This window comes from Macaca thibetana, chromosome 10 (genome assembly GCF_024542745.1).
Source record: "Macaca thibetana thibetana isolate TM-01 chromosome 10, ASM2454274v1, whole genome shotgun sequence".
In the NCBI taxonomy this organism is placed as follows: Eukaryota; Metazoa; Chordata; class Mammalia; order Primates; family Cercopithecidae; genus Macaca; species Macaca thibetana.
Window position 1 is genome coordinate 72,691,140 of NC_065587.1, and position 13,340 is coordinate 72,704,479.

Sequence of the window (13,340 nt, forward strand, 5' to 3'; positions counted from 1 at the left end):
AGGCAGAGCTTGCAGTGAGCAGAGATTGTGCCACTGCACTCCAGCCTGGTGACAGAGCAAGACTCTGTCTCAAAAAAAAAAAAAAAAAAAAAAAAGATTTTACCAATGACTAGTAAATGAAGTTTAGAAATGTTTGAACATTTCTGATTAAACATGATAATTCAATTTTAGTGTAACAGATCCTAATTTCTTTGCCTTGCTAGCTTATTTTTTAATCTTTTAATTTTTTTTTTTTTTTTTTTTTTGAGACACAGTCTCACTCTGTTGCCCAGGGTAGAGTGCAGTGGCGCGATCTTGGCTCACTGCAACCTCTGCCTCCAGGGTTCAAGTGATTCTCATGCCTCAGCCTCCCAATTAGCTGGGACTACAGGCTTGTGCCACCACACCCAACTAATTTTTGTATTTTTAGTTAGAGATGGGGTTTCACTTGTTGGCCAGGCTGGTCTTGAACTCCTGACCTCAAGTGATCCTCCCACCTTGGCCTCCCAAAGTGCTGAAATTACAGGTGTGAGCCACTGCACCTGGCCTGTTAGGCTGATTATAAAAAAGGATAAGGCTGGGTGTGGTGGCTTATGCCTATAATTTCAGCATTTTGGGAGGCAGAGCTGGGAGGACTGCTTGAGCTCAGGAGTTCAAGACCAGTCTGGAAAACATAGTGAGACTTTGTCTCTACAAAAAATACAAACATTAGCTGGGTGTGGTGGTGTGTGTCTAGAGTCCCAGCTACTCAGGAAGCTGAGATGGGAGGATCACTTGTGCTAGAAGGTTGAGGCTTCAGTGAGCCTCATGTCACTATACTCCAGTCTGGACAACAGAGTGAGACACTATCTTGGAGGAAAAAAAAAAAAAAGATACAAAAGGATAAAATTAAGTACATATCATTATTTTTTCTTTATCACTTTACTTATTTGCTTATTAAAAGGAATACAATGAGGTAAAAGGGTGTTTCATAACTTACTTTTCAAAGAATTTACCCAGAATCACAAACTGGTACATTAGTGGGAGTTTTTTTGGTTTGTTTAAAGTTAAAGGCTTACTTAATTCTTTGACATAGTAATACAAAATATATTATGAGCTATATATTTTAGAATTAAATATTTTACATATAACTCTCCCTTAATAACATTTTCTTTTTTTACATTTTGTTATATTTTTATATTTTTTGCCTCTTTAAAAAATAATTTGGTTTTGAATATTAAATTTACATATTTCTGAGTTAAATCAACATTTGTAGAGGAATTATCAAAAAAACTAGTAAGTCTGAAAAAAAAAACCATATTTTTATATTCTGAGGTCCTATATATGCTATGGCTAATTCTCTAATTTTAAAAAATGCTGAATATTTATATAATGTTTATCAAACTATTATTAATTTATATTTGAGTGTTTTACTATATTGGAATTGCAGTAATATTAACATTTGTGTAAACACACAAAACCTTGCTCTTCTTGCTAGAAAGAGATGTAAAAATCTGAACTAGTCGAACAGTCTTAAAAGAACTCATTGTCTAGCCAGATGTGGTGGCTCACCCCTGTAATCCCAGCACTTTGGGAGGTTGAGGCGGGTAGATGGCTTGAACTCAGGAGTGTAATCCCAGCCTGGGAAACGTGGCAAAAGTCTGTCTCTACCAAAAATACAAACAAAATTAGCCAGGTGTGGTGGCAGGCGCCTGTAGTCTCAGCTACTTGGGATCCTGAGGTGGGAGGATCGCTTGAGCCTGAGAGGAAAGCTGTAGTGAGCAGAGACTGTGCCACTGCACTCCAACCTAGGTAACAGAGTGAGAAACATCTCAAAAAATAATAATAATAATAAAGAACTCATTGTCCATTGGTAATAATAAATGTGTTTACGATGCAAAAAAAAAGTGTAACACAAAAATATATTAAATGCTGCAGCAAGTATTTACATGTATGTACCTCATATTTTTTTTTTCTTTCCACTAAGGAAGGTGTTGTAATAGACAAACACAAATGCTTCGGTGTTTACAATTACAAATACCCCAAGTCTAGAACTTAAAAGTGGCAGTACTTTTTTTGGGACTTCTTCAGTTAACGGTTACTTTACACAGTGCTAAGCTTTTTACTCTTAATTACATTTTTGGATGATATTTATATCCCATTGTCCTAGAACACTGTGATCAAACTTTTTTTTTTTTTTTTTTGAGATGGAGTTTTGTTCTTGTTGTCCAGGCTGGACTGCAATGGCATGATCTTGGCTCACTGCAATCTCTCCCTCCCAGGTTCAAGGGATTCTCCTGCCAAGTAGCTGGGATTACAGGTGCCCACCACCACACCTAGCTAATTTTTGTATTTTTAGTAGAGACAAGATTTCACCATGTTGGCCAGGCTGGTCTCAAACTCCTGACCTCAGGTGATCCACCCACCTCAGCCTCCCAGTGTTGGGATTTTGGACGTGAGTCACTGCACCTGGCTGATCTAATTATTTAAGTAATAGTTTAATAGAAATGTTAGAAAAAGGAATTTCTGGAAATAAACAGGTTTTGTAAAGGTTTTTTCTGTAGATTACAATTATATTTGTCTCAAGTATTTAATTAATTTGAGGAAGAAATAAAAGTCATAAGCAGTCAACATATCTATGAGATATAAGGAGCATCCTTTATGTTTCTTTATTATTTTATTTTTTGAGACGGAGTCTTGCTCTGTCACCCAGGCTGGAGTACAATGGCACGATCTTGGTTCATTGCAACCTCCGCCTTCTGGGTTCTGGTGATTTTCCTGCCTCAGCCTCCTAGGCAGCTGGGATTACAGGCATGAGCCACCATGCCCAGCTAATTTTTGTATTTTTGGTAGATACGAGGTTCCACCATGTTGGCCAGGCTGGTCGAGAACTCCCGACTTTAGGTATCAGAAAAGTAGGGGAGGCCGGGCTCAGTGGCTCGTGCCTGTAATCCTAGCACTTTGGGAGGCCCAGGTGAGCGGATCACCTAAAGTCGGGACTTTAGCTAACAAGGAGGCCATACCTTCTTGAAAAGCAATTTTGAAATCTCTGTGAGAGTAGTTAAATCTTGGAGATAGACAATGACATATGTGTATTTGGTAAAAAGGCAGAAAGGCAGAAAAATGAATAAGGACAATTTTCTCCTACAGAGTAAAACATTTCATCAGTAGATAAGATTGAAGATTATATAAAGGTGTTTTACTGATTACTAATGCACAGATTAAAGTATTAAGCCATCTTAAGTTTTTAAAATTTTGCCAATTCTCATACTTCATTTTAAAAAAAAAATCTGAGGATAGAAACTTGATTATTGATTGTTTAACATATTTTGAAGTAACATAGAATGAAAATTGGTTACCTAATCAAGTAGCAACAGAAGAGTAAACTAAGGATGAAGACAAATATAGCAGTACCAAAAACCACAATATATATGTTGAGAGGCAGATTCTGGAATCCAATATTAGGCATCCTGAAGTTGTAATGTGGGAAATCCGAGCTCATGGATGAACTGTGGGGGAAGAAAAGAATGGAAAAAAAAATAGGTAAAGACTAAGAACAAAGACAGCATTATCATTGTGCACGTACAGAAGCACAATGACCCCATCTGAAACAAATATGGTAGACAAAGTGTTAATATTCTTGCCATTCATTCATTCACCATGCCAAATATTTACTACTATGTACCTGGCACTATTTCAGAGACTGGAGATTCTACATAAAAAGCTTTGCAAGTTGCATTTATTCACTAAAAGGCATTTCACTGAAATAATGCCAGTAATTAATAAACATGAAAATGTTCAACCTCAGAGAAGTGCAAAAAGAAAAAAAGTTTTAAGATTCTTCAAACTCTTTAGCCTTTAACCTAATAACCCTTGAAGTAGCAATATTTATAATGCTAAAATATTAGAAATAACTGAGATATCTCACAAGGAGATAATAATTAATTATATAGTCATATGTTACAGTATTAAAGGGTCATGAAAACATTTTAAAGTAATTTTTTTTTTCTTTTGAGACACGGTCTTACTCTGTCACCCCAGGCTAGAGTGCAATGGTGTGATCTCAGTTCACTGCAGCCTTAATCTCCCAGGCTCAAGTGATTCTCCCGCTTCAGCCCCCCAAATAGCTAGGACTACAGGCACGTGCCACCATACCTAGCTAATTTTTAAAAATTTTTTTGTAGAGATAGGGTCTCAGCATGTTGCCCAGGCTGGTCTTGAACTCGTGGGCTCAAGCAATCGTCCCCACTTGGCCTCCCAAAGTGCTGGTATTACAGGTGTGAGCCACCGTGCCCAGCCAATTTCTCCCCATTTTATATAGACAAGGAAACTGAAGCTTAGACAGTTCTGGTCCCACGGCCATGACTGACCAAGTATGTACACAGCCAGAGCCTCTCCAACTCCAAACTCAGCACTCTCAGTCCATATGCTCCACTGCCTTTCTCATGTGTTACTTTTATAATCAGAAACAGTAAGTGTTGTTTAAACATTAAAAAAAGGACTATTTCTGTCAGTTTGTTTGAGAATACTTACTGATCACTACAGTTAAAATTCCACAGATAAAAGTTGCCTCTCCTGTAAGTGATAAGCTGTAGTTTGTCATTTTGATTCCTTACAAAATAAAGAGCTCCTGCCAGGCCTGCTTATTAAGACCAAAGACTGATAATGGAATTATAATTATGAATACAACAAATCCAAACCCAAACAAAACTCTACCAAGCAAAGAAAACTTCTACTTTTATTTATGCATGGTAAATTAAAAATGTATTCACAGATTTTTAGTTTTCTTGTAGGTTCCCAGAAGAGTGTATTTATACTGTTGACACCACTGAGATGTTAACTGGCTATACCTGAAACCTAAATCTTATTATTAGTTTCTAGTATCTAGTAACATATATCAGGAAGTCAGTACCTGCAAAGAACAACTTCATCCCATGTAAATTCTTCTCTGAGAGCTTCCAAACATAAATAATGGGTAATATTTAATTTTGAACCTTTGGCCATTTTCTGGGTTGGCTCAGTTAGAGCAAGTGCTTTTACTCAAATACATATTTAATTTCCTTTTTCCTACATTCAGATCTTCTTAGAAAGGGAAGGAAGGATGTAGTTAAGGAGTGCTTTACCAAATATACATAGCACATACGCTGTGGAGCTATTAGAAAATTACAGGGCACAAAACTTAGCTCTTAACTTTTGTATTTCTGACAGGGCCTCACTTGATGACCCTTGTTATAGCCAAGACTGTCCTTTAATCCCTTACAAATATGCCTCCCCAGACAAGACTGGCTTGGTAAGATATCTCTCACCTTAGAAAATAAGGGATTAGGCCAGGTGCCGTGGCTCACACCTGTAATCCCAGCACTTTGGGAGGCTGAGGCGGGTGGATCACCTGAGGTCAGGAGTTTGAGACCAGCCTGGCCAACATGGCAAAAATGCACCTCTACTAAAGATGCAAAAATTAACCCGGTGTGGTGGCACGCACTTGCAATCCCAGCTACTCAGGGGGCTAATGCAGGGGAATCGCTCAAACCAGGGAGGTGGTAGTGAGCCAAGATTGCTCCACTGCACTCCACCCTGGGCAACAGAGTGAGACTCTATCTTAAAAAAAAAAAAAAAAGAAAATAAGAGATTAAATATCTGTACTGGGCAAGCTAAGAGAGAGGAAACAGGCAAGTGACAGAAAATGGTATGGTAGAAAGATAGAGAGGTTTGCAGTCAGCAAATCTGGATGCTTGCTCCCAGGATGTCACTGTCTAAATGTCAGAGCTTCATCTATACTTCAATTTTCTCATCTTTCAAATGGTATGACTGTCCTATCGATCAACTTTAAGGAATTCCTGAAAGGATAAAATGGGAGAGCAGATAACGAAGTGTCTGAAAACTCTAAGAGGACAAAACTATTAAGGCTTTAGTGTGTGTGTGTGGGGTGGGGGGGAAAGGGAATGACATTAAATCAAAGTAGTAAATAATGGCCAGGCGTGGTGGCTCACGCCTGTAATCCCAGCAGTTTGGGAGGCCAATGCGGGCGGATCACCTGAGGTCAGGAGTTCGAGACCAACCTGACCAACATGGAGAAATCCCGTCTCTACTAAAAATAAAAAAATTAGCCGGGCGCGGTGGCAGGCGCCTGTAATCCCAGCTACTCGGTAGGCTGAGACATGAGAATAGCTTGGCGTGGTGGCGGGCGCCGATAATCCCAGCTACTTGGGAGGCTGAGACATGAGAACAGCTTGAACCCGGGAGGGAGAAGTTGCAGTGAGCTGAGATCACGCCATTGCACTCCAGCCTGGACAAAAGAATGAGGCTCTGCCTCAAAAAAAAAAACAAAAAAACAAAAGAAAAGAAAGTGGCCGGGCGCGGTGGCTCAAGCCTGTAATCCCAGCACTTTGGGAGGCCGAGGCGGGTGGGTCACGAGGTCAGGAGATCCAGACCATCCTGGCTAACACGGTGAAACCCCGTCTCTACTAAAAATACAAAAAAATTAGCCAGCCGTGGTGGCGGGCGCCTGTAGTCCCAGCTGCTCGGGAGGCTGAGGCAGGAGAATGGCGTGAACCTGGGAAGCGGAGCTTGCAGTGAGCCGAGATCGCACTCCAGCCTGGGGGACAGAGCAAGACTCTGCCTCAAAATAAATAAATAAAGTAGTAAATAACATAAAAGAAGCCTTGACAAAAATAATGTCTCTGGAGAGGATTCCACCAAACCAAGTACCCCTTCCACAGGGAGCTCTTCTGCACTCACTGAGAAGCTTTCTATCAGGTGGCCTGCCAACCTGGCCTCCAGACGCAGGAACTAGAAACCTTGTCTGGCCAAAGGCAGCCAATAATACAGGCTGGGTAGGAGTGAGGCCAGCGGTGTGGGAATGTTGCTCTGCAAGAGGTCCTCGAAATTGGTACAATTCTTGTAGCATTCTGAACAAAGACTCAGACACACACAGCAGTTGAGGTAGCACTGTCATCAGAGGGAAGAGACATCTGCCTTGGTGCTGCTGGGGGCTGGATGTTGAGAATTTTGTGAGTCCTCACTACCCAGCAGGGCCTTTTAATAAACCCCAATTACCAGAGGGATCTAGGCTGGTAGAAGATACGTTGATGCAGCATATATTTTAGGAATTTTTCTCCCTTTGTTTTAGTAAATAAAATGGCTTTGCTACAATTGATATGTTGGACCAACAATTTAAGTAGATGGTAGATTATTCCAAGATGTTAATCCTGATCTAGTAATACATTAGTTTTTACAAAATTTTCATCATAATGTATTTTCAGCAGGAGTATTAATCTTTTAATTTATAAAAGGCTACATATTCATCATCTTAGTAATATGCATTCTTTGCTATTGAAGTCTTACACATGTAAGTTATTTAGTAATTGCTCCTCGTGGGAGTAAAGAGGAGAAATAGAACATACAGCACACTGTTGTATCTTACTTGGCATTTCCAACTTCATTCACGTGAAAACCTTTTTTTCCCCTTATGTAAATTCAGTTCTTGAAATCTCTAGCCTCAGCCTAAATTTCAAATCACCCAATCAGTTTATTAAAACCAAACCCAAACAAACAAACAAAAAAGACAAGAAGATTTGAGTATTTTATCAGCAATCTTAGAACAAAGAAGTTCTAAGAGGGACAGATTACTTGAGATTTGGATGCCTACAGGACCTGAGTTTAACACAATACACCACAGCTAAATGGGGCTGCAGTAGCATTCCTCAAAGCATGCTTGGTAGCCACATTTTTCTTAGATCAGTTCCTATTCCCTGGACAATACCATATCATCTTCCCAGGAGTCAGTATTCTAGTTTTGCTTCAAAAATTCTCAGAAGTGCCAGGCACGGTGGCTCACGCCTGTAATCCCAGCACTTTGGGAGGCTGAGGCGGGGAGATCACGAGGTCAGGAGATCAAGACCATCCTAGCCAATATGGTGAAACCCTGTCTCTATAAAAATACAAAAATTAGCTGGGCGTGGTGACGCATGCCTGTAATCTCAGCTACTCGGGAGGCTGAGGCAGGGGAATCCCTTGAACCATGGAGTCAGAGGTTGCAGTAAGCCAAGATCACGCCACTGCACTCCAGCCTGGCGACAAAAAAAAAAAAGAAAGAATACAAAATGTAACATGTGGCTGCGTGTGGTGGCTCACGCCTGTAACCACAGCACTTTGGGAGGCCCAGGCGGGTAGATCACGAGGTCAGGAGTTTGAGACCAGCCTGGCCAACATGGTGAAACCTATCTCTACTAAAAATACAAAAATTAGCCGGGCCTGGTGGCATGCGCCTGTAATCCCAGCTTCTCAGTAAACTGAGGCAGATTAGGTTCAACCCCAGAGGCGGAGGTTGCAGTGAGCTGAGATGGCGCCATTGCACTCCAGCCTGGGACACAGAGAGACTCCATCTCAAAGGAAAAAAAAATTGCTCAGAAAGGGGCCTGGGTGCAGTGGTATATGCCTGCAACCCCAGTACTTTGGGAGGCTGAGGGGGGAGGACTGCTCGAGGCCAGGGGTTTGAGACCAGCCTGGGAGACATAGGGAGACCCCACCTCTACAAATAAAAATAAAAATTAAAAAATTAGGTGGGCATGGTGGCACATGCCTGTAGTACTAGTTACTCTGGAGGCTAAGATGGGAGGATCACTTGAGCCCAGGAATTCAAGGTTACAGCGAGCTATGATACTGCCACTACGCTCCAGCCTGGGTGACAAAGTAAGACTATCTCTAAAAAAGAAAGCTTTTGGCATATTAGAAGTAACTTCTTTGTTCTTTATTGAGTATCTTTATGACCACATGAAACACCTTCTGCAAAATCTTTTTTTGAGTGGGTGGATGTGAGGAAAGATTAAAAATTTTAAAAACATGTCACTGATCAGTAGAAAGACCTAAGCTTTCTGATCTAATGGATATGCTGGGTTCTAGAGAGAATTATTTTAAAAATAAGACCTATATTTAGACAGATCCTAGTAAAATTTCTGAATTCTATGATAGAAAAACTGTGACAAGTTTAAAAAAAAAAAAAAAGTTGTTATAATGGAAAGCATATAGATTTGAGATTTATCTTAGGCCATGAGTATTAGAGTGGGCTTATGGAGTCAGAAAGCCAGGGGTTTAACCATGGATTTGCCAGTAATTTGGGGCTTGTTACTTATCTTTTCTGTCTCAGTTTCCTCATCTGATAAGACAGAATAATACTAGTAACTATTTCATAAAGTTTTAAAGGAATTAAATGACTCCACACACGAAAAGCACTTAGAACAGCACCTGGGCACATACTGGGTACTTGAGAAATGTTAGTTTTCATTATTAACTAAAATACAACAATAAAAGATAATGGAATCACTGTCTGCATCTACATTAAAAGACAGTCAGGTAGACTTCTGACTCCAGAAAGATGGCATACACATGCATTTCCCTATTTATCCAGCTAAATATAACTAAAAAACATGGACATTAAGTTGGATAGAAGGTAGCACACTAACTAGGGGCCTGGGGACCCAAGGAATAGCATGGTAATGAGTTCTCTGGGCTTTGTATTTGTCTCCTGTATCCCAGACTTAAGAGCTGGCAAAGTTGGCAAACCAGAATGCCAACAGGTGAAGACAGAAAAAAAAAAAGCCCCAATGAACCTGTTCTCTCTAGCCAAAGAATCACAAAAGGAGTAGTCTAACAAGACTGAAAGCTTTTAAACAAGAATTGCCCTACTTCAGCTAAACAACCCAGAAAAAACTATGGCCACACCCCTACGGACATGCCAGCAAAGGCTGAAGGCAGAGCCTAGATTTTCACTCTTGCCAGGATGTAACAAGATGCCCCCAGCCATTTTGCTGGGATAGTGTTAGAAAAGGTCAAGTAGGAAGCTGGATTTTTGTTGTTGTTGTTGTTTGTTTGTTTTCTTTTTGCTTGTTTGAGACGGAGTCTTGCTCTGTCGCCAGGCTGGAGTGCAGTGGTGTGATCTCGGCTCACTGCAACCTCCACCTCCCGGGTTCAAGCGATTCTCCTGCCTCAGCCTCCCGAGTAGCTGGGACTACAGGCGCCCACCCCCACGCTCAGCTAATTTTTATATTTTTAGTAGAGACCGAGTTTCACCATGTTGGCCAGCTGGAATTTTTACCCAACATGGTGAAAATGAGGCTCCACCTCAGTGATATCAGTGGAGACTACATGTGGACCCTGACTTCTACCCCTATCCAGCAGTAACAAAGTGTCCTCACTGGGGTGATGACAGAGGAGATCTAGTGAAGAATCAGGATTTTACCACCACCAACTGGCAACAAGCACTCCTACCTGTCCCAGCCAAAGAGGTATCAGTGAAAGCCTAGTTGAGAGCTGGAACTCCATTCCTGCCCTGTCCTTGCCCCCCATGTCAATAGAGGCTGAGTAGGGAACCTGGACTTCTACCTTTACCTGGCATTAATGAAGCAGCATTACAACCCACCGTTTCACTGACACCCACTGGTGTCAGAGGAAGCCAGTTAACACAGAAGGTTTAAATAAAATCCAGAGTCTCATAACATAATACACAAAATGTCCAGGTTCCAACTAAAAATTACTCATCATATCAACACTAGGAAGATCATAAATCAAATGAGAAATGACAATTAACAGATGTTAATGCCAATGACAAAAATGTTAAAATTATCTGATGAAGATTTTAAAGCAGCCATCATCAAAATGTTTAAGCAAGCATTTATGAACATGCTTGAAACAAGTGAAAACACTGAAAATCTCAGCAAAGAAACAGAAGATATAAAGAGGAACACAATAGAAATTATAGAACTGAAAAACACAACAATTGAAATAAAAAAACTAAAACTAAGCGATGGGCCCAACAGCAGAACGGAGAAGAAAGGGGAAAGCATAAGTGAACCAGGGCTGGGCACAGTGGCTGATGCCTGTAATCCCAGCACTTTGGGAGGCCAACGTGTGTGGATCACTTGAGGTCAGGAGTTTGAGACCAGCCTGGCAAACATGGTGAAACTCTGTCTCTACTAAAAATACAAAAATTATCCAGGCATGGTGGTGGGCACCTGTAATCCCAGCTACTCGGGAAGCTGAGGAATCTGTACATAAATGTACAGATTTAAGAAGCTGAACAAACTCCAAAGAGAATAAACCCAAAGAAATCTACAACAAGACACATCATAGTCAAACTTCTGAAAACTAACAACAACAACAACAAAATCTTTTTTTTTTCTTTGCAGAGGTAATTGAGTTAAAAGAACAATAAAAATCTTGAAAGCAACTAAGGAGATACCATTGGGGGAAATAATATGAAAGCAGAGATTTCTCATCAGAAACAATGGAGGCCAAAAGGAAGGAACACATTTTTCAAGTGCTGAAAGAAAAGAGCCTTCAACCCAAAATCCTACATCCAGCAAAAATACCCTTCAGGAATGAAACAGGAAATCAAGACAGCCTTGCATGAAGGAAAACAAAGGGAATTTGTTGCTAGCAGATCTACTCTTAAAGAGTGACTAAAGGAAGCTGTCTTAACAGAAAGGAAATAAGAAAAGGAACCTTGGAACATCAAGAAGGAAGAAAAAACATGGTAAACAAATATAAGGGTAAATACCATAAACTTCCTTCTCTTGAGTTTTCTAAATCACATTCAATGGTTGAAGAAAACTTATAATTCTCCAACCCGGTTCTAAATGTATTCAGAGGAAATATTTAAGATGAGCATATTAAAAATAAGGGAGGATAAAGGGACATAAAAAGAGGTAAGATTTCTAGCCTGAACTGGTAAAGTATACTAGTAGACTGCATATATAATATAATGCCTACAGCATTCAGTAAGAAAACTATACAAAGACATACACTCGAAACACTACAAAAAATCAAAAAGAACTTCAAAAAATTATTCAAGTAACAGAAATAAAAAACAATGAAAACAAACAGAAAACAAAGTTTAAAATGGCAAGCTTAAGTATAAATGGTTTAAATACGCCAATTAAAACACAGAGATTGACAGAATGAATTAAAAAACATCACCCAATAATACCCTGTCTACATGAAACTCACTTTAAAAATAATGATACATGCACATTGAAAAGGACAGAAAAAGATATGTAATGCAAGCATTAATCAAAAGAAAGCAGGAGTGGCTATATAAACATCAAAGCAGACTTCAGAGCAAATAAAATTACCAGAGAGAGAAAGAAACATTACATAATGATAAAATGGTCAACCCATGAAAAATACATAGCAATCCTAAATGTGCATGCACAAAACAACAGAGCTGCAAAACTTGTGAAGTAAAAACTGACTGAACTGAAAGGAGATATAAACAAATCTATAATTATACTCAAAGACTTCAAAACCATCTCTCAACAACTGATGAAACAACTAGAAAACCAGCAAGGATAAAGAAAAATTCAAAAACACAATTAGACAACAGGATCTAATCAAAATTTATAGAGCACTCTACCGAGCAACAGCAAAATATACATTATTTTCAAATACCCATGGCACCTACACCAGGACAGACCACATCCCTAGTCATAAAACAAATCTCAAACAAACTTTTCAAAAATCAAAGTCATATAGAGTGTGTAACTGGACATAGTTGAATCAAACTAGACATTTATAACAGAAAGGTAGCAAGAAAATATTCAAACACTTAGAAACTAATCAACACACTTTTAACTAATCTATAAGTTAAAAAGAGGTCTTAAAAGAAATTTTAAAAAATACACTGAATTGATTGAAAGTGAAAATACAGGCTGGGTGTGGTGGCTCACGCCTGTAATCCCAGCATTTTGGGAGGCCGAGGCAGGCAGATCACCTGAGGTCAGGAGTTCAAGACCAGACTGGCCAGGCCAGGCGCGGTGGCTCAAGCCTGTAATCCCAGCACTTTGGGAGGCCGAGACAGGCGGATCACAAGGTCAGGAGATCGAGACCATCCTGGTTAACACAGTGAAACCCTGTCTCTACTAAAAAATACAAAAAACTAGCCGGGCGAGGTGGCGCGCGCCTGTAGTCCCAGCTGCTCGGGAGGCTGAGGCAGGAGAATGGCATAAACCCAGGAGGTGGAGCTTGCAGTGAGCTGAGATTTGGCCACTGCACTCCAGCCTGGGCGACAGAGCAAGACTCCGTCTCAAAAAAAAAAAAAAAAAAAAAAAAAAAAAAAAAAAAAAAAAAACCAGACTGGCCAACATGGTGAAACCCCATCTCTACTAAAAATACAAAAAAATTAGCCGGGCGTGGTGGCACGCACCTGTAGTTCCAGTTACTCAGGAGGCTGAGGCATGAGGATCGCTTGAACCCTGGTGGCGGAGATTGCAGTGAGCCGACATTGCACTGCTGTACTCCAACCTGGACAACAGAGCAAGACTCCGTCTCAGTTAAAAAAAAGGGGGGGGGGCGGGGAGCCGGCACAATGGCTTACACCTGTAATCCCA

The 13,340-nt window shown here is 40.2% G+C and overlaps 1 protein-coding gene across 3 annotated transcripts in view; it reads right to left on the minus strand.

Annotated features, from left to right (window-relative positions):
- Positions 1 to 13,340, minus strand: part of RNF24 (ring finger protein 24) — a 93,025-nt gene that overhangs the window by 34,050 nt on the left and 45,635 nt on the right. For all 3 annotated transcript variants that reach the window (XM_050745263.1, XM_050745262.1, XM_050745264.1), the window contains one exon: positions 3,318 to 3,467. In XM_050745263.1, the coding sequence (XP_050601220.1) occupies positions 3,318 to 3,460 (143 nt within the window). In that variant the 5' untranslated portion in view covers positions 3,461 to 3,467. The remainder of the gene's footprint in view (positions 1 to 3,317; positions 3,468 to 13,340) is intronic.